The sequence below is a fragment of the Dendrobates tinctorius genome, unplaced genomic scaffold, assembly GCF_039654945.1.
Source record: "Dendrobates tinctorius isolate UK_male_01 unplaced genomic scaffold, ASM3965494v1 ptg000083l, whole genome shotgun sequence".
Classification (NCBI taxonomy): Eukaryota; Metazoa; Chordata; class Amphibia; order Anura; family Dendrobatidae; genus Dendrobates; species Dendrobates tinctorius.
In genome coordinates, this window is record NW_027361751.1 from 13,986,228 (window position 1) to 14,006,695 (window position 20,468).

General features: G+C 45.4%; 1 protein-coding gene across 3 annotated transcripts in view; it reads left to right on the plus strand.

The window, feature by feature from the left end:
* Positions 1-20,468, plus strand: part of PDE8B (phosphodiesterase 8B) — a 221,753-nt gene that overhangs the window by 93,816 nt on the left and 107,469 nt on the right. The window contains exons 2-4 of one of the 3 annotated variants that reach the window (XM_073584138.1): positions 7,284-7,343; positions 9,240-9,430; positions 10,688-10,747. In XM_073584138.1, the coding sequence (XP_073440239.1) occupies positions 7,284-7,343; positions 9,240-9,430; positions 10,688-10,747 (311 nt within the window). Of the gene's footprint in view, positions 1-7,281; positions 7,344-9,239; positions 9,431-10,687; positions 10,748-20,468 lie in introns of those variants that run through there. The other 2 variants (XM_073584136.1, XM_073584137.1) reach the window with 2 other exon arrangements.

Consider the following 20,468-nt stretch of genomic DNA (forward strand, 5'->3'; position numbering starts at 1 on the left):
TTTGCCGTCAGGCAGGATCCGGCTATTTTTAGAAAAAACGGATCCGGCATAAATTTTGGAGAACTGTAGAAACGGATCCATTTTTTTGCTGGATCCGTCTAGCAGGTTATATCTGTTTCCTGGGGGCTGGCCAATTGGATCTGAGCATGCGCAGACTTAAAAAAACGGATCCGGTGGCTGGATCCGTCTTTTTCTGGATCCGGCGCATTCCGGCGCCCATAGACTTTCATTGTAGCAACAGTTACAATAGCCGTTTTTTCCAGACGCCGGAATGAGACAAGTAGCCGGATCCGGCAAAAAACGGATGAAACGCAATGCCATCCGGCGCGATCCGGTGCTAATGCAAGTCAATGGGGAAAAACTGGATCCGGTTTTACAAAAAAAAGCCGGATCGCGCCTGACGGCAAAAAACTGATGTGTGAAAGAGGCCTTACAGTTACTCAGTCACTCTTGTTCATCTCGCTAGAAGAGTATGGAGCAGAGGCTACGGTCACTGTCACAGTCCCTATCTCCCTCCCTGAAACAAAGCCTCATCAGTGGCACTTGTCTCATAGGCTGTACCTGTCCCTGCTATGTCCCCTCCTCCCTGCAAACTGTGCTCTACCCTATCTGCTAATACCAGCTGTGCAGGAGACTAGAGCGGCCCCCGCTAATGTCATCACTGGTCTCCTGCACACCGCGTATCCTAACACCGCTCTGTTTCCAGCTGATCATTACTCATCTGAGCCTACAACAGAGCAGATGCTGTCATTATGCAGGCAGTGACACAGCAAGGACGAGCACAGCCCCCGAAACGAGCGTCACTGATGATGCTTCGTTTCAGGGAGGTGGCAGGGGGATTGCACTGGGATACCCAAACGAAGCATCATCACAGGAAATAGGAAGAAAATAGAATAACAGTAAGATACAGTAGTGTAGTTAGGGGATGATAAGAAATTTTTAACACGAGTATGTTAAAAAAAGATTATAGCACTAAATAGATAAGGATTTAGAATAAAATTTTGTTTGACTTCGGACCACCCATTTAAGGTTTCACATATGTGACTGACACACTGATGGAAAATCTTTGGCATTGAGAGTCCTCAGTGGTTTATACCTTTAAATGATGGAAAATCTGTAATTTACTCTAGGGAACTTTGGGATTAGTGAACAATATGCCTCCATATTTGTTGCATATTTCTTTTCTTTATGTATTTTATATTTTTCTGGAGGGGGCATACTTTTTTAATGTTGCTATCATTTATGCAATTGCAAAAATAAATAGTATTTTTGGTAACAAAAAAAATCACCTACACTTCAAGATCCAGGCAAATTTTGTGTGCAAAATATCCTACAAATTACTCTTCAGTCAAAACAATTTCAATGAAATATCATTAACGATGACTTGCTAATCACGTCAGGGACCGAAGTAGCATTTTCGGGGTAAGAAATGCCAGCACTTTTGCAGAATTTGACAAGCAGACATAATCATGCCCCTGTCCTGCCCTGGGTCTTCCTCAGCGATGCTCATTTTGGTGAAGCTGATATTAAATTGGCTGGAAAATACCAACATTGCAAAATTTTTGTGCAATTCCACATAGTGCAAAAAAGTTTGTGACTTTTCAAATTGTTTGATGTCAGCTTTCTGCCCCATACAGTGCAAAAGAACAATGCAAAGTCATGGGCGCAATATGCCAAATATAATAATAGCAGCCTAACTTTTAGGCTACTTTCACACTTGCGCCTTTTGGCGCAGCGTATCGAGCGCACATGAAACACATGTCAAAAGCTCATGCAAACGGTTGTAAACTCTGCATTTTTTTGTAGCATTATTGTGCGCATTGCGACAAAAAATCGCAGCGTTTTTATGCGTTTTTATGCGTTTTTTCATGCGTTTGCATTTTTTATGTGCAATGGTGTCACTTCACAGGAGAAAAAATCATTGAAAAATTCTTGCAACACACTCCACCAATGGGACAGCAGTGGGCGTGTCTTATGGAAATTCTTTATATAGACCCTGTTTACAGCTAAATTCTTCACATTTGCTTGCATTTGCCTTGTGAAACATGGATCTGAGCTGGAAGAGTTTTTACTTTGACTTGGATCTGGACATCAGGATGGCTCAGGCTTATGCAGTTGCTTGCCATGAACAGAGGGAGAGAGAGAGGCAGTGAAGACGGCAGCGGCGGCGTTTGTGGATACATCCCATTATTGAACTCCGGGAGAGCCGTGGAGCGTACCACACCCTCTACAGCGAGCTCCAGGCACACCCGGAGAAATTTACATATTATACCCGGATGTCCCAACAAAGCTTTAACGATTTGCTTAGTCGGGTCCAAGAAGCCATCTGGAGACAGGACACGCAGCTCCGGCGTGCGACTACTCCTGAGGAACGGCTACTGGTTACATTGCAGTACGTAGTATTGAAAAACCAATGCCTGCAGAATTTTCTTTGTTGTGACATGTACTATTACAAATCTGGCAGAATTATAGTTCTGCCATGTATTTGACAAAAAGCTGCGTTTTTTTATGACATGTAATGAACAAAAGGCTGCAGATGTATTTTTATAAACTTTTTTTTTTAATTTATTGTTGGTGTTTTTAAAATCCATATACAGAAGTCTTATTTGTTGTTTTTGCTTTGTTTCCCAGATTCCTGGCAACTGGAGAAACACTCTCTTCACTCCACTTCCAGTACCTTATTAGAATCTCCACATTGTCTGGAATTGTAGCGGAGACCTACCGGGCTTTGTGGAATGTTCTCCTTCCAGAATACATGCCCCTGCCCACCGCAGAAAAGTGGTTGAAAATCGCCGAAAAATTCTGGACAGTATGCAATTTCCCCAACTGTTTGGGAGCGGTGGATGGGAAACACATCCGGATTATCAAGCCAAAAAGAACTGGATCGGAGTACTACAACTATAAAAAGTACTTTTCCACAGTACTCATGGCCATTTCGGATGCAGACTGTATGTTTGTAGCAGTGGACATTGGGGCATTTGGACGTGGAAATGACTCCCAGGCCTTTAAGAACTCGGACATGGGCCGGAGATTGTATGGCAACCAATTTAATTTTCCCATGCCACTGCCTTTTCCTAACACCGGAGCTCCGCCACAGCCCTTTGTAATGGTTGGGGATGAGGCATTCCAGATGCCTGCTCAACATGCTCAAACCCTACTCCAGCCGGGACTTGGACCACACAAAAAGAATTTTTAATTACAGGCTGACAAGGGCCAGAAGAACTGTTGAGTGTGCCTTCAGTATTCTTGTATCCTGATGGCGCATTCTCGCCACAGCCATTAATCTAAAACTGGAAACAGTGGATGAGGTGGTGAAGGCCTGTGTGGTTCTACATAATTTTGTCATGGCTAGAGAGCATCCAAACTTAGATCTTGATGATGTTGCTCCTATCCCATTGCCTGAATTTACTCAGCACCCTCTCAGATCATCGGTTGAAGTTGGCCAAATGAGGGACCAATTTGCGGCCTACTTCATCTCGGATGTAGGCCGGGTGGAATGGCGAGATCAAATGGTGTAAAAAATTTTTCTTGTTGTTGGGTTAATAAAACAATGTTTTGATACCTGTACTGAGTGCATTGTGTCTTTTTACACTCCCAATAGTATTATCAACTTGCCAGGTGTACCAGTGAAATTATGATACTGTGTTTTGTGCTTCATGAATTTACTAGTACTCCTGACCAGGTGACTATACATACACACACAAGTTGTATCACCGTTATCATCTCGACAGTGTGTTCAATTAGCAGCGACGGTGGAGAAAATACAACTAATATTTTTGTCACATGGACCAATTTAAAAAAAAAAAATTTGTTGGTGCACTGGCATCCTTTACTTTTTATTACACCAAAACATGTGACTGTAAATATTATTTGTACGATAACCACTGTGGCTTGAGTTTGAAAACACACTGGAGACATAATAGAGTTTATACAACTTCAACCATACCTAAGCCTGGTGTATAACGCATATTGAGTTCACAAAGTTATTACACATGGGCATGACAATACATATATTACTTAAACTGCAGCATCTATAAAGTCTGCTTCAAATATATGGAGAGTTAAGCAACGCTGCAGGTTAAAACTCATGTATATTCACCTGCCCAGGTGTGATAGTGATGATGATACAAGGCAAGGGTATTGGTGAAGTAAATATAACATTTATTTTAAGCATCAGGTCATCAGTTTATTCCACACACTTAAATAGAGTATGTTGTTAATTACTAGGTATATCTACAATCCCCTTGCCTTGTCTCAAAAATAGTTAAATGATGATGGTACAAAAAAGGCAAGGTAGCAATAGATATGCCTTGCACTCAACACCATCCTCTATGCCAGGGTTTCCAAAATCTAGTCCTAAATGTCCACCAACAGATCATGTTTTAAGGATTTCCTTTTTTTTGGGTCAGGTGAAGCAGTTATCACCGGAGTAATGGAATTACTTAAAACATGATTTGTTTGTTGGCCTTGAAGACTGGAGTTGGGGAACCCTGCTCGATTCAGTCTGTGCAATATTATATGACTGAAGAGACTGGTGCTGAAAATACAAGTCACATAGATTTGTTTTTTTTGACACCAGATATCTCCATTACTGATGTTTCTTGTGTCAGTCTTGGACATATGTGTTGTTAAAAAAACAAAACAATCTATATGACTTGTATTTTCCGCACCAGTCTCTACATTCTTGTAATATTGCACAGACTGAATTCAGGAGGGTTCCCCAACTCCAGTCCTCAAGGACCACCAACAGATCATGTTGTAAGTAATTCCATTGCTCCGTTGATAACTGCTTCACATGAGCAAAAAAAATGGAATTCCTTACAACATGATCTGTTGGTGGACCTTGAGGACTGGCGTTGGGGAACCCAGCTGGATCCAGTCTGTGCAATATTAGAAGAATGTAGAGACTGGTGTGGAAAATACAAGTCATATAGATTGGTTTTTTTGAAAACACATATCTCCAAGACTGACACAAGAAACATGTCTCAGTAATGGAGATATCTGGTGTCAAAAACGCTAAGTGTACGGCGCAGTGTGTGTACGGCGCAGTTTGTGTAGTCGGCGATTGACACAGTAATCAATCCAAATTTTTTGAAATCAGAATTGCACATTTATTTTTCCACAAAAAAAAAAAAGGAAAGACTATATACTAACATTGCGTCTCCTCGCCACGACTTGGCTACGCTGCTCCCGCTCAGACTGCTCCCGCTCAGACTGCTCCCGCGCTTCACCTTCACTGGCCGTGTCCGATGTTTGTAAAGAAAAAAAAATTATTACACATTTCTAGAGGCAGCAGCTAAACTTACCCAAAGGCAGCAATATCCTCACCTCACGATCAACTTGGGCCAGTTCTTGCCGAGATGGCGAATAGACCGATCCAGAAGAAGACATGCTGAAATTTAAACAAAAAATACATTAGTACATAATAAATTGTACAGGACACACACACATGTTGAAGAATACTCACATTTTGGCTGCTGAAGCTTGAATCCAAGGCTCTTGTCTGGTCTTCTATTCAAGGCTGTCTGTAGCTGCTCTTCTCTTTCTCTCTGTAGCTGCTCTTATCTTCAAGGCTGTAGAGGTGTGGCCCTGAAGACACCTTCTTTTATCAACACTTCTCCCAAACAATGTTGCTTGTTTAGGGGGAGGTTTAAACAACTGTCTAGACATTGTATACTCAAATCACGTGCGCGCACAAAGCGCTGACGTGCGCGCATCCAAGCGCACGCCAGCAACCCCATAGACTGTAATACCATTTTTGGGCGCACACGTGTGCGCGTGCGATTTTTTTAACGATGTAGGCGGAACAAAAAATGCAACATGTAGCGTACGGCGCGTCTGGGCGCACACCTGGAAAATGCACAGCGCACACTAAACGCTGATGAGCGTGTGCGATCGCAAGACCCTGCGACCACCATGTTACAGAAAGGGGAACATTGCGCGTATGCCCGATAGCGCACGATGCGCTGCGCAATAAAACGCTAGTGTGAAACCAGCCTTAAAAGGTGACTAAAGTCCACCTCAACCCCCTTGCATAAGCCATCAGAGCGACGGTAACATGATCCATTACTTTTGTATTATGGTTGCTTATATAGCACCAACATATTCCGCAGCACTTTACAGGCATCATCACTGTCCCCACAATTTATACCTATCAAGTACATCTGATGTTCCCTCTCGCAGCATATCACATAGACATTGAAAGATACAGTATACTACTAAACTTTCCACTCTTCTCCCTTCCTTCCTAATTAGTACATACTGTATTAGTTTGGATGTTTTTTGATGAGTCAGGAAGTTTCTGAACAATTATACTTGCTTCTTCATTCGCATTTTGCTGTCACATTTTGTGCCAAATTCTTCAAAATACCATACATGAGTGGATGAAATTAAAGATCTTCTTTTTTTCTTTCCAACATTTTTAGTAACATTTTGTATATTTTAACAGTTAACAAATTAACTTTACAGAGTATATTGAAGTTTTCTCTTTACATCTGTTCTCTGAGGTGTTTTAAGTAGAAGGGAAATGGAAAGGGTCATTGGCGAAGAGGTGATGGAAGGGAAGAGGGGTGGGATGGGTGGGGTTTAGGGTAGAGAACTCCAAACCAGCGACCTTACGTATTCTGTACATGTATCGCTTATGATTATATTTTGGCCATTTGTTAGTTAATGGTAGTAAACTTTATTTTCAAGAATGACCCATCAGTTATGTCACTTATAATCACATTTAGTCTAGGTTACAAATTAAACCAATAATGAACTAACATATCGAAAGTAACTAAAATAAAATAAAGTTGGGTGATAAGTCCTGAGGTACTTAGAGCCTGTAAAGAGGATTAGGCTTGTGTTCAAGGTTTGGAAAATTTTGAGTTCCAGTGGTTCAAAGATCTTTTTTTGTCTTATACTTTTTCTGCACAGCCACTTGGCAAAAAAAAGGTGAAATCAACTAAAGTTAATTTTAAAAATTTAGAAAATGAGTAAGACGCAGACATAAAAGTCCATAGTAGAGCCATTTGTACTGCAGAAAAAAGGTGCAAAGACAAACAAAGGTGCAAATGATACTGTATATCTGAACCTTAGTATGCCTGCAGGAAAAGTCATGTGCCATGCTGACTTGCAGGTGAGTAAGATGCCACTGTCCCCTAATGCAGTAAATTGCAAAATTTTATATGTTCATTTGAACTTATTTAAGCAAGAAAAGGTCCCGACATAGGTGCACTTTAATAGAGTCCATGTACTCCATGTCATTACACACTAGAATAAATGATTTTCTTTTCTGTTAGCAGGTAGCCTCATCAGAACTGTGGCTTGGACCTATGAAACTTACACAGGATCCTATACAGGTATGTATTATTACACTTCTTGACATACGATATACTCACTGAAGAATGCCTTAAACACACTTACACCTTCTTAGATATTAGAGAGAGTGCGAATCAATTCACAGGACTTGTTCCCTCGGCCAGGTCAGTATTAGGCGGCCATCGCATGAGAGCCCGGAGAACCACCTACTACTTCCCAGCATCCGCAGCTCATCTTCTGATTATCTGACTAATCAAAGGGGCAACCGGCGATGACGTTAGAAGCTTTGCAAACCACAAATTACCTGTCTGACAAACACAGATTACTAATGTGGCCTCTGAACTGAGCCCTGCATATCTGTTCACACCATCCCTGCTAGATGTCCAGTACATGTTGCTTCTATAGAGCAGAGAATGTTGTCAAAAAGGCCCGTGTACTTTCCAATTGTGATGCCTGAGTTTACTAATCAAGGATTAAATTATATTATATATCTGCTATGTTCTTTTTTTTATATGAATCCAAAAAAAGATATTAAAGTTCAACAAGAAACATGTCAGTGCAAGAAAAGAACTTTTAAGTACAGGTCACCATATTCAGTGGCTCATATAGAACTTAAAAGGAAATCTATCAGCAGGATTTTATCCACAAAATTATTTACAGTATACAGTGGCATGTAAAAGCTTGGGCACCCCTGGTCAAAATTACTGTTACTGTGAACAAGATGAAGATGAAATGATCTCTAAAAGGGCTAAAGTTAAAGATGACACATTTTATTTGTATATTAGGGGAAAAATGTGCAGTATATTTTTTCGTCTTTTACATTTTCAAAATTACATAAAGGAAAATGGGCCAATGCAAAAGTTTGGACACCCTTGGAGATTTGTGTGCTCAGATAACTTTGACCAAGGTTTCAGACCTTAATTAGCCTGTCAGGGTTATGGCTTGTTCACTATTACTGTTAGGAAAGGCCAAATGATATAAATTTCTCAGCTTTATAAAAACCCAGACTCCTCCACCTTGTGCCAAAAACAGCAGCCATGGATTCTTCTAAGCAGCTGCCTAGCACTCTGAAAATTAAGATGGTGGGGACCCACAAAGCAGGCTTTAAGAAAAACTGTTTTGAAGATGTCTTTTCCTCAGTTCGAGATGTCGTTAAAAAGTGTCAGTTAACAGCAACAGCTGAGGTCAAGATAAGGTCTGGAAGACCAAGCAAAATTTCAGTGAAAGCTGATGGTAAGATTTCTATAGAGGCAAATCAGAACCCTCGCTTGACTGCAAAAGACCATCAGACATATTTAGCCAGCTCTGGAGTTGTGGTACATTGTTCTACTGCCCGCCCCGAAGCACAGTCTGTCTCCCTCTCTGTCTCTATGGTGAGCAACATGTTTGTGCTTTGGGGAGGGATTGTGGGAAGGTCTTTCCTTAGTTTCTCAGGATTAGAGCAGGAAGATAAGACTGCCTACAGTCCCGCCCATCATTTTAATCAGTTTAACACTGCTAACCTGACAATGCCTGTAGTTTACTTAGCAAAATCCCGCTAAAAAGGTTCACTTTAAATTTCAACAAATCCTTGATGCAAACACAACACCATGTGTAAAAAAAAAGCTGAAGTTGAAAAGAGGATAGCTTCTAGGTACTAACCATGCAGGGTGCCCAAACTTTGCACTGGCGCATTTTCCTTTTTGTAACTTTTAAAATGTAATAGATGACAATATATATGTATATAATATATACTGTATATATTTTAACTAAAATACAAAGGAAATGGGTCATCTCTATCTTTAGGTGTTTTAGAGATAATTTCATCTTCAACTTGCTTACCTGCTCACAATAACAGTAATTTTGGCCAGGGGTGCCCAAACTTGTAAATGCCACTGTAGGAACTAATTTGTAATCCATAGCAATGATTGTTATGTGCTCTGTTATTTCTTGCTTAGGTGCTGCTAGTATTTTCTAAAGAAGATAGTCAGAGCGATGGGTTCTGGTGGGCTTGTGATCGAGCTGGGTACCGGTGTAATATTGCGTGTACGCCAGAATCAGCACTTGAGTGCTTCCTCGATAAACATCATGAAATCATTGTCATAGACCACAGATACCCCAGATACCTTGATGCTGAGGCTGTATGCAGGTAAGTCAGGGGACTTTTTAAAGTAAATCTGTCAGCAGGTTTTGCTATGTAATCTGAGAACATCATGAGGTAGGGGTTAAAACACAAATTTCAGCGACGTGTCACTTATCAGACTGTGTGCTATTGTTTACTGTCAGTGAAGGTTTATCATTGCTGTGACTAACTGTCCATGTGAGCACTGGTCTGACCCCGCCCCTCCTGTGATAAGCAGCTCACTGTCAATAGACTATGTACATATAAAGTCTTGTGTGGGTGGGGTTAGCTTTCTCAGCTCTGCTACATTGCTAAATCTAAGAACTCTAATTGTGTCACAACTGCTGCACTGAGTAATCTAAGTGACACATCATTGGAATCAGCTTCTCTTTTCCCACATAATGCTGCTCTCAAATGAGGTAGAAAAACCCGGCTGACAGATTTCCTTTAATGTTATTTCATGAGCTTTTAAGCACCTAGTATTTTTTTGTACTTCATAGCATGAAATTACAAGATTTCGAAGTTTGTTTTTAATTTTTAATTCTCTAAATGTATTAAAATATCAGAGAGATTATATCTAAGCCCATACTCAAGGGTCCATGTTTTTTGTCAGCTGACAGGAGGGTAACACGTTCGCTATTTACAGGAGGAAATACTGCTACAACCACTAACATGTTGACAGGAAAAACACAGCATAAAATACATGCGTTTTTGATGCGTTTTCCTCACTCATTAGTATGGGTGAAATCTGCAGCAAAAAGAAATTGAAAGAATTGACGTACAGCAGATTTAGATGTGGTAGGAAAATATGTGGTAGATGTAATAGTAATACCATTAGCAAATAGCTTGAATTAGAAATGTAGTATAGTTCTTCTGATAAGCTATGTCATTTACTCTATATGCAGGTTATTGAAGTAGCTTAGGTATCCATGGTTACAACCACTCATGCAAACACAATTAGCTAGTTGCTAGTGGTCGTAACCATGGATACCTCAGCTACTGCAATGCTCTGCACATGGGGTAAGCAACATAGCGAATCAGAAGAACTATACTACATTTCTAATTGGTGGTATTTGCTAATATCAATATTACACCTACTATATATTAGGATAAGATCTTGGAGATGGGAATACCCCTTTAAGTGTATATATTTGAATATATCATCCAAACTATAACAGTTCTATATCCATTTAAAAATGATGTTTGCTATTATCACCATGTGTCCCAGTCTTTAGTCTGCATTTTTCTTTCTCAACATTTCATGCTTTTTACTGTCCTTCTCAGGTCAATACGAGCCACAAAGCCATCAGAGCACTCTACAATCCTGGCCGTGGTTCCACACGTGTAAGTTACTAAAATGTAGTTTTCAATCTTAATTTTTATGAATTCACCTACATATTCTGTTTCCCCACCTACATAGAGCTTAGGTGGAGTAGGTGGAGATGTTCAAATCTATGTGATAAATTCTAGCTATCTGCCTTTAAATATCATTTTCAAAGGTTACATATATGTTTAACCTATTTCAGCTGCTAAATTATGGGCCCTGATTCATCAAGGCTTTTACCCGTGAATTCGGGCATAAAAATATTTGAAAAGTTGCAAAATTTTAGCGCAACTCGAAGCTGTGCTAAAATTGTGAAACTTTTGGCTATTTCACACCATTTTCGCCTAGATTTGTTAAATGTACAGAGCTGGGCCAGAACGGGCGCATGCATGGCAAGCAAAATGTCAGGAACACCGCACTGCACTTGCTCACTGAACCAGTGCGCGTGTCCTGAGTAAGACAAACTGTGCTCTAAGATACCTGTGGAGCGGGCAGCAGCAGAGAAAATGTGTGCTTCAGACCAGCAGGACCTGAAGCACGTGACTGCTGGGGGCGTGGCCTAAACTCCAGAGAGCTAGGAGCTGCAGGAAAACTCCTAGCAGGGTAACTACGGGACAAAGCTACCAAGGGGCATAGACAGGGACGTTAACAGATCAGGCTGGGGTCAAAGCACGAGATAGCATGACAATACCAAAGGATTAGACAGAACGGATAGTCAGGACGTAGCCAAGAAGTCAGAAACCAGAGAAACAGATATACAGTACAGAATCAACAGGCAAACTCACAATGGGGGCAGAACCGGGTCAGAACCATATAAGCAAGCTAGAAGACAACGAACAGGCACAGGCACACAGGGGTCAACACACTCGGCCAAAGGCAAAAGTATAACTGATGGGGATTGCAGTTTCCAGGGCTATAAGAAGCTATCTCTGAAACAAAGAGAGGCCACAATAATTAACCCCAGGCATGCAGGTCAAAGCCTACACTGTGCTCAAGACATTAACCCCTGACGTGCAGGTCAAAAACTGCACTGGGATCATGACAGTACCCCCCTCTCAACGAGGGGCCTCTGGACCCCCAGGCTTCCCCGGGTATTTGGCATGGAAAGCCCGAACCAGGCGATCTGCATGTACAGAGTGAGCAGGGACCCATTAGCGATCCTCTGGTCCATATCCCTTCCAGTGGACCAGGTACAAGAAGCGGCGCGCCCACAGAGAGTCCACAATATGTCCGACCAAATACTCCAAGTGACCCTCCACCAGCACTGGAGGAACAACAGCGTCATGTCCGCCATGTCTGTCATGTCTGCCCTGTCTGTTTTCTCTCAAGAACTCCTGGAGCGATATGCATGCGCATATCTTGTCTGCTATCCTGCTTGTTCCCTAGAGCAGTGTGCACACTCACCTCATGTCTGAGCTGCAGGATGCCTGCGTTTCTGCTCTGTCTTCTGTGATCTTCTCGTCATGTCTAGAATCTCTGATCAGGTGTCCCTGTCTGGATCCTGCACTGTCTGGTTCTGCAATCATCTCGTCATGTCTGGAACGCTGATCATGTGACCTTTCCTAGGATCCTGCACTGTCTGGTTTGGTAATCATCTCGTCATGTCTAGAACTCTGATCATGTGACCTGTCTAGGTTTCAGCACTGATTCTGCAGTCGTCTCGTCATGTCTGGAGCTCTGATCATGTGACTACTAGAGTTGAGCGATACCAGCCGATACTTGAAAATATCGGATCGGAATGGATCGGCCGATCTTAAAAAAAAGTATCGGTATCGCCGATTCCGATACCGGGAACCAATGCAAGTCAATGGGGCCAAAATATCGGAATTAAAAAAAACCCTTTCTTTCCTTGTAGGTTAATTCTACATGAAGAAAAACAACTAAGAATAATGTAGAATGTATTGTGGGAGGTGGAGGAGACATTAAAGCCATAGAGGTTTAGCCCAATCAAATGGAATAGCAGGAATTAAACTTTTTTTTTAAAGATGTTAGGAGTTACAAAGATATTGACTATGTTAGCCTCATTTATATTTTGCCAGACATGTATGTCTTCTTCTTCTTTCTTCTTTCTTCTTCTTCTTCTTCTACTTCCTTTTTTTACATTCTTCTTCTTCTTCTTCTACTTCCTTTTTTTACATTCTTCTTCTTCTTCTTCTACTTCCTTTTTTTACATTCTTCTTCTTCTTCTTCTACTTCCTTTTTTTACATTCTTCTTCTTCTTCTTCTACTTCCTTTTTTTACATTCTTCTTCTTCTTCTTCTACTTCCTTTTTTTACATTCTTCTTCTTCTTCTTCTACTTCCTTTTTTTACATTCTTCTTCTTCTTCTACTTCCTTTTTTTACATTCTTCTTCTTCTTCTTCTTCTTCTTCTTCTTCTTCTTCTTCTTCTTCTTCTTCCTTTTCTTACATTCTTCATATTCTTCTTATTCAACAATTATTATTCTACATATTCAGCTTCTTCATCTTCTTCCTATTCTTCTTCATCATATTCTTGTTTGTGTCAGGCATTCCTGTACTTGTTATCTAGAAAAGTTAGAAGTTTACACCTTCCGTTCTGCCTGTCACAAAAGATTTACAACAGGATTTGTCCGCGTTCAGTTTGGCCTGCAGCAGCAGGCCTTTTCCAGGGGCACCACGAGGAGGAACGGACTCACCCCCATACACTGCTTAGTCTTCTTCTGCTTATAAATAAGATAATATCATTTGCTCAGAGTATTAGTCTTATGCTTAATGTTCTTCTGCTTTGTTTTTTTTATGCTTCTTTGTCTTCTCTCTCTTGTTGTTCTGCATCTTGGTGGTTGTCTTCCTGTTCTTTGTCCTCTTGAACCAGCTGACGGTACTGGCACCCGGAGGGGCAGCAGAAGGAACAAGAGCCAATGGCACTACCGAGGACCAGCTGACGGTGCTGGAACCCGGTTACTAAGCAGGAGGTACCTGTGCTACAAAGCACTACCAAGGACCAGCAGACGTTGCCGGAACTCGGATACCGAGATGGAGGCACCTAGGCCAAAGGCTCTGACGAGAACCAGCTGACGGTGCTGGAACCCGGAGGGGTAGCATAAGCTGCAAGAGCAAATGGAAATAGCGAGGACCAGCTGACAGTGCTGGCACCCGGAGGGGCAGCAGAAGGAATAAGAGCCAATGGCACAACCGAGGACCAGCTGACGGTGCTGGAACCCGGTTACTAAGCAGGAGGTACCTGTGCTACAAAGCACTACCAAGGACCAGCAGACGTTGCCGGAACTCGGATACCGAGATGGAGGCACCTAGGCCAAAGGCTCTGACGAGAACCAGCTGACGGTGCTGTGGGAATGTGGACAGAGCAGGCGACATTGCCGGACACACATCAGGGGATTAACTGACCGGACTGAACACCTGTAACACAGGAACAAGTGTGGATTGTGCAGACGCCACTTCGGAGCTGTAACTGGCAGGGTTGGAGGACAGGGGAAATACGAGAGACAGTGGAGCCACAGGCCTAATTGGAGCACGGTTAAAAATCAGTAGTGGTACGACTGTGTAGGCAGCAGGAGACTTTGCCATCCACACAGCAGGGGATCAGCTGACATTACTGAACCCCACTGAGACACGGGAGCAAGTATCTCTTTCCGTGTGGACGGCACTTCCGAACTACAACTGGCTGTGTTGAAGCCCAGGAAATAGGAGGGTGTAGGCAGAGGCCTACTGTATTTTGAATGAGGTGACAGCAGGAGAGACTGCCATCCACACAGCAGGGGATCAGCTGACATTACTGAACCCCACTGAGACACGGGAGCAAGTATCTCTTTCCGTGTGGACGGCACTTCCGAACTACAACTGGCTGTGTTGAAGCCCAGAAAATAGGAGGGTGTAGGCAGAGGCCTACTGTATTTTGAATGAGGTGACAGCAGGAGAGACTGCCATCCACACAGCAGGGGATCAGCTGACATTACTGAACCCCACTGAGACACGGGAGCAAGTATCTCTTTCCGTGTGGACGGCACTTCCGAACTACAACTGGCTGTGTTGAAGCCCAGGAAATAGGAGGGTGTAGGCAGAGGCCTACTGTATTTTGAATGAGGTGACAGCAGGAGAGACTGCCATCCACACAGCAGGGGATCAGCTGACATTACTGAACCCCACTGAGACACGGGAGCAAGTATCTCTTTCCGTGTGGACGGCACTTCCGAACTACAACTGGCTGTGTTGAAGCCCAGGAAATAGGAGGGTGTAGGCAGAGGCCTACTGTATTTTGAATGAGGTGACAGCAGGAGAGACTGCCATCCACACAGCAGGGGATCAGCTGACATTACTGAACCCCACTGAGACACAGGAGCAAGTATCTCTTTCCGTGTGGACGGCACTTCCGAACTACAACTGGCTGTGTTGAAGCCCAGGAAATAGGAGGGTGTAGGCAGAGGCCTACTGTGTTTTGAATGAGTTTACAGCAGGAGAGACTGCCATCCACACAGCAGGGGATCAGCTGACGTTACTGAACCCCACTGAGACACGGGAGCAAGTATCTCTTTCCGTGTGGACGGCACTTCCGAACTACAACTGGCTGTGTTGAAGCCCAGGAAATAGGAGGGTGTAGGCAGAGGCCTACTGTATTTTGAATGAGGTGACAGCAGGAGAGACTGCCATCCACACAGCAGGGGATCAGCTGACGTTACTGAACCCCACTGAGACACGGGAGCAAGTATCTCTTTCCGTGTGGACGGCACTTCCGAACTACAACTGGCTGTGTTGAAGCCCAGGAAATAGGAGGGTGTAGGCAAAGGCCTACTGTATTTTGAATGAGGTGACAGCAGGAGAGACTGCCATCCACACAGCAGGGGATCAGCTGACATTACTGAACCCCACTGAGAGACGGGAGCAAGTATCTCTTTCCGTGTGGACGGCACTTCCGAACTACAACTGGCTGTGTTGAAGCCCAGGAAATAGGAGGGTGTAGGCAGAGGCCTACTGTATTTTGAATGAGGTGACAGCAGGAGAGACTGCCATCCACACAGCAGGGGATCAGCTGACATTACTGAACCCCACTGAGACACGGGAGCAAGTATCTCTTTCCGTGTGGACGGCACTTCCGAACTACAACTGGCTGTGTTGAAGCCCAGGAAATAGGAGGGTGTAGGCAGAGGCCTACTGTATTTTGAATGAGGTGACAGCAGGAGAGACTGCCATCCACACAGCAGGGGATCAGCTGACGTTACTGAACCCCACTGAGACACGGGAGCAAGTATCTCTTTCCGTGTGGATGGCACTTCCGAACTACAACTGGCTGTGTTGAAGCCCAGGAAATAGGAGGGTATAGGCAGAGGCCTACTGTATTTTGAATGAGGTGACAGCAGAAGAGACTGCCATCCACACAGCAGGGGATCAGCTGACATTACTGAACCCCACTGAGACACGGGAGCAAGTATCTCTTTCCGTGTGGACGGCACTTCCGAACTACAACTGGCTGTGTTGAAGCCCAGGAAATAGGAGGGTGTAGGCAGAGGCCTACTGTCTTTGTAATGCGGAGACAGCAGGAGAGACTGCCATCTCCACAGCAGGGGATCAGCTGGCAATGATGAACCCCACTAACACTTGAACGAATGTGTTTGGCTCTGTGGAGACGACACTTCTGAACACCAACTGACGCTGTTGGAGCCCAGGATTAGGCGAGGAGCAGGCTGTGGCCTACTGGATTTTGGCAGGTGAAGGCAGCAGGAGACTTGCCATCTCCACAGCAGGGGAACAGCTGGCAGTGCTGAACCCCACTAACACTCTAACGAAGGTGTTTGGCTCTGTGGAGACGACACTTCTGAACACCAACTGACGCTGTTGGAGCCCAGGATTAGGCGAGGAGCAGGCTGTGGCCTACTGGATTTTGGCAGGTGAAGGCAGCAGGAGACTTGCCATCTCCACAGCAGGGGAACAGCTGGCAGTGCTGAACCCCACTAACACTCTAACGAATGTGTTTGGCTCTGTGGAGACGACACTTCTGAACACCAACTGACGCTGTTGGAGCCCAGGATTAGGCGAGGAGCAGGCTGTGGCCTACTGGATTTTGGCAGGTGAAGGCAGCAGGAGACTTGCCATCTCCACAGCAGGGGAACAGCTGGCAGTGCTGAACCCCACTAACACTCTAACGAATGTGTTTGGCTCTGTGGAGACGACACTTCTGAACACCAACTGACGCTGTTGGAGCCCAGGATTAGGCGAGGAGCAGGCTGTGGCCTACTGGATTTTGGCAGGTGAAGGCAGCAGGAGACTTGCCATCTCCACAGCAGGGGAACAGCTGGCAGTGCTGAACCCCACTAACACTCTAACGAATGTGTTTGGCTCTGTGGAGACGACACTTCTGAACACCAACTGACGCTGTTGGAGCCCAGGATTAGGCGAGGAGCAGGCTGTGGCCTACTGGATTTTGGCAGGTGAAGGCAGCAGGAGACTTGCCATCTCCACAGCAGGGGAACAGCTGGCAGTGCTGAACCCCACTAACACTCTAACGAATGTGTTTGGCTCTGTGGAGACGACACTTCTGAACACCAACTGACGCTGTTGGAGCCCAGGATTAGGCGAGGAGCAGGCTGTAGCCTACTGGATTTTGGCAGGTGAAGGCAGCAGGAGACTTGCCATCTCCACAGCAGGGGAACAGCTGGCAGTGCTGAACCCCACTAACACTCTAACGAAGGTGTTTGGCTCTGTGGAGACGACACTTCTGAACACCAACTGACGCTGTTGGAGCCCAGGATTAGGCGAGGAGCAGGCTGTGGCCTACTGGATTTTGGCAGGTGAAGGCAGCAGGAGACTTGCCATCTCCACAGCAGGGGAACAGCTGGCAGTGCTGAACCCCACTAACACTCTAACGAAGGTGTTTGGCTCTGTGGAGACGACACTTCTGAACACCAACTGACGCTGTTGGAGCCCAGGATTAGGCGAGGAGCAGGCTGGGGCCTACTGGATTTTGGCAGGTGAAGGCAGCAGGAGACTTGCCATCTCCACAGCAGGGGAACAGCTGGCAGTGCTGAACCCCACTAACACTCTAACGAAGGTGTTTGGCTCTGTGGAGACGACACTTCTGAACACCAACTGACGCTGTTGGAGCCCAGGATTAGGCGAGGAGCAGGCTGGGGCCTACTGGATTTTGGCAGGTGAAGGCAGCAGGAGACTTGCCATCTCCACAGCAGGGGAACAGCTGGCAGTGCTGAACCCCACTAACACTCTAACGAAGGTGTTTGGCTCTGTGGAGACGACACTTCTGAACACCAACTGACGCTGTTGGAGCCCAGGATTAGGCGAGGAGCAGGCTGGGGCCTACTGGATTTTGGCAGGTGAAGGCAGCAGGAGACTTGCCATCTCCACAGCAGGGGAACAGCTGGCAGTGCTGAACCCCACTAACACTCTAACGAATGTGTTTGGCTCTGTGGAGACGACACTTCTGAACACCAACTGACGCTGTTGGAGCCCAGGATTAGGCGAGGAGCAGGCTGTGGCCTACTGGATTTTGGCAGGTGAAGGCAGCAGGAGACTTGCCATCTCCACAGCAGGGGAACAGCTGGCAGTGCTGAACCCCACTAACACTCTAACGAATGTGTTTGGCTCTGTGGAGACGACACTTCTGAACACCAACTGAAGCTGTTGGAGCCAAGGATTACGCATGCCGCATGCAGAGGCCAATGGGCAGCGGTTTTTATGGAGGTTGTGGACTACTACTGATTCTAACCATGCTCCACTTAGGCCTCTGACTCCACTGTCTCTACTATTTACCCTGGCCTCCAACCCCGCCAGCTACATCTCTGAAGTGGCGTCAGCACAATCTACACTTGTTCCTGTGTTACTGGTGCTCAGTCCCGTCAGTTGATCCCCTGATGTTTGTCCGGCAAGTTCGCCAGCTCTGTCCTCATTCCCACTACTGGTTATGGGAATGTGGACAGAGCAGGAGACCTTGCCGGACACACATCAGGGGATAAACTGATGGGACTGAGCCACAGGAACACAGGAACAAGTGTAGATTGTGCTGACGCCACTTCAGAGATGTAGATGGCGGGGTTGGAGGTCAGGGGAAATAGTAGAGACAGTGGAGCCAGAGACCTAAGTTGGGCACGGTTAAAAATCAGTAGTGGTTTGAATGTTGATGGAGCTGGTGACTTTGCCGTCCACACAGCAGGGGATCAGCTGGCATTACTGAACCCCACTAACACAGGAGCTAGTGTGTTTCTCTGTGCAGACGACACATCTGAGCGACAACTGGCTGTGTTGAAGCAAAGGGATTATAGTTCAGGTGGTAGAAAAATGAACACACCAGCAGACCTGGATACAGTTGCCAACCACTAATTTAGTCTGTAAGAGGAATGGCAAAGTCTTTGGAGATCCAGGCCTTGTTCATTTTCAGAAAAGTCAGCCGGTCAACATTATCGGAAGATAGTCACGTGCGACGGTCTGTTAGTACACCACCTGCGGCACTAAAGACACGTTCCGATAATACACTGGCAGCAGGGCAAGCCAGCACCTCCAATGCATACTGGCTAAGCTCTGGCCATGTATCCAGCTTAGAGACCCAAAACTTGAAGGGGGAAGAGCCATCTGGGAGTACAGCGACAGGGCAAGACATGTAGTCTGACACCATCTGACGGAAGCGTTGCCTCCTGCTGACTCGAGGCGTCGCTGATGGTGTAGACAATTGTGGTGGACACACAAAACTTTGCCACATTTGGGCCATAGTGGTCTTGCCTTGTGCTGCGGCGCTGCCTCTGCTCCCTCTTTGTGCAGAGTTTCCTCCACTGCCTCGACGCACAGAGCTGCTTTGTAAAGCACTAGCAACAATGCTGTCGGGTGGAATGGAAAACATTATGGACTGCACCAGTGACTCTTCGTACTCCCGCATTTTACGCTCCCGGTTCAACGTTGGTATGAGCCTTTGTACGCTGTCCCGGTAGCGAGGATCTAGGAGGGTGTACACCCAATAATCAGCCGAGACGAGAATGTGGGCGATGCGGCGGTCGTTTCTCAGGCACTGCAGCATGAAATCAACCATGTGCTGCAGACTCCCAACTGCCAAAGAACCGCTGTCCCCTGTTTGAGGCGTGACCTCGGCCTGCTCTGCATCACCCCACCCTCGCTGTACATACTGAGTAGAGGTTTGTGTACCTCCCTCCTCTGGAGAAATGTCTTCCTCCTCCATCGACTCCTCCTCATCCTCCTCACAAAGTGTCCCCTGCCTAGGCCTTTGTGAGGAAACACGTAGCGCAGACTGTCCAGAAGCAGATGGCATTTGGGACTCCTCATCCTCCACCTCTTCTGAAACCTCATCCCTTAGTGCTTGCAGTGTTTGTTGAAGCAGGCAGATAAGGGGGACAGTCATGCTGACTAGTGCATCATCTGCACTCGCCATCCGCGTGGATTCATCGAAGGCACGCAAAACGAGGCAGATGTCCTTCATAGAGGCCCACTCAATGGTGCTGAAGTGTGAACGGCGCACAGTGCGACTTGTTTGCGCCTGATGCAGCTAGTACTCCATGACTGCTGCCTGCTGCTCACACAACCGCTCCAACATATGTAACGTTGAATTCCACCGGGTGGGTAGGTCACATATGATGCGATGTTCCGGAAGGCCAAATCGTCGCTGCAGAGCAGCGAGGCGCGATCTTGCCGTGCTGGAACGTCGCAAGTGAGCGCACTCTATGCGGACCTTGTGCAACAGTGCAGCAAGATCCGGATAGTCCCTCAGAAAGCTCTGCACGACCAAGTTAAGAACATGTGCCAGACATGGGATG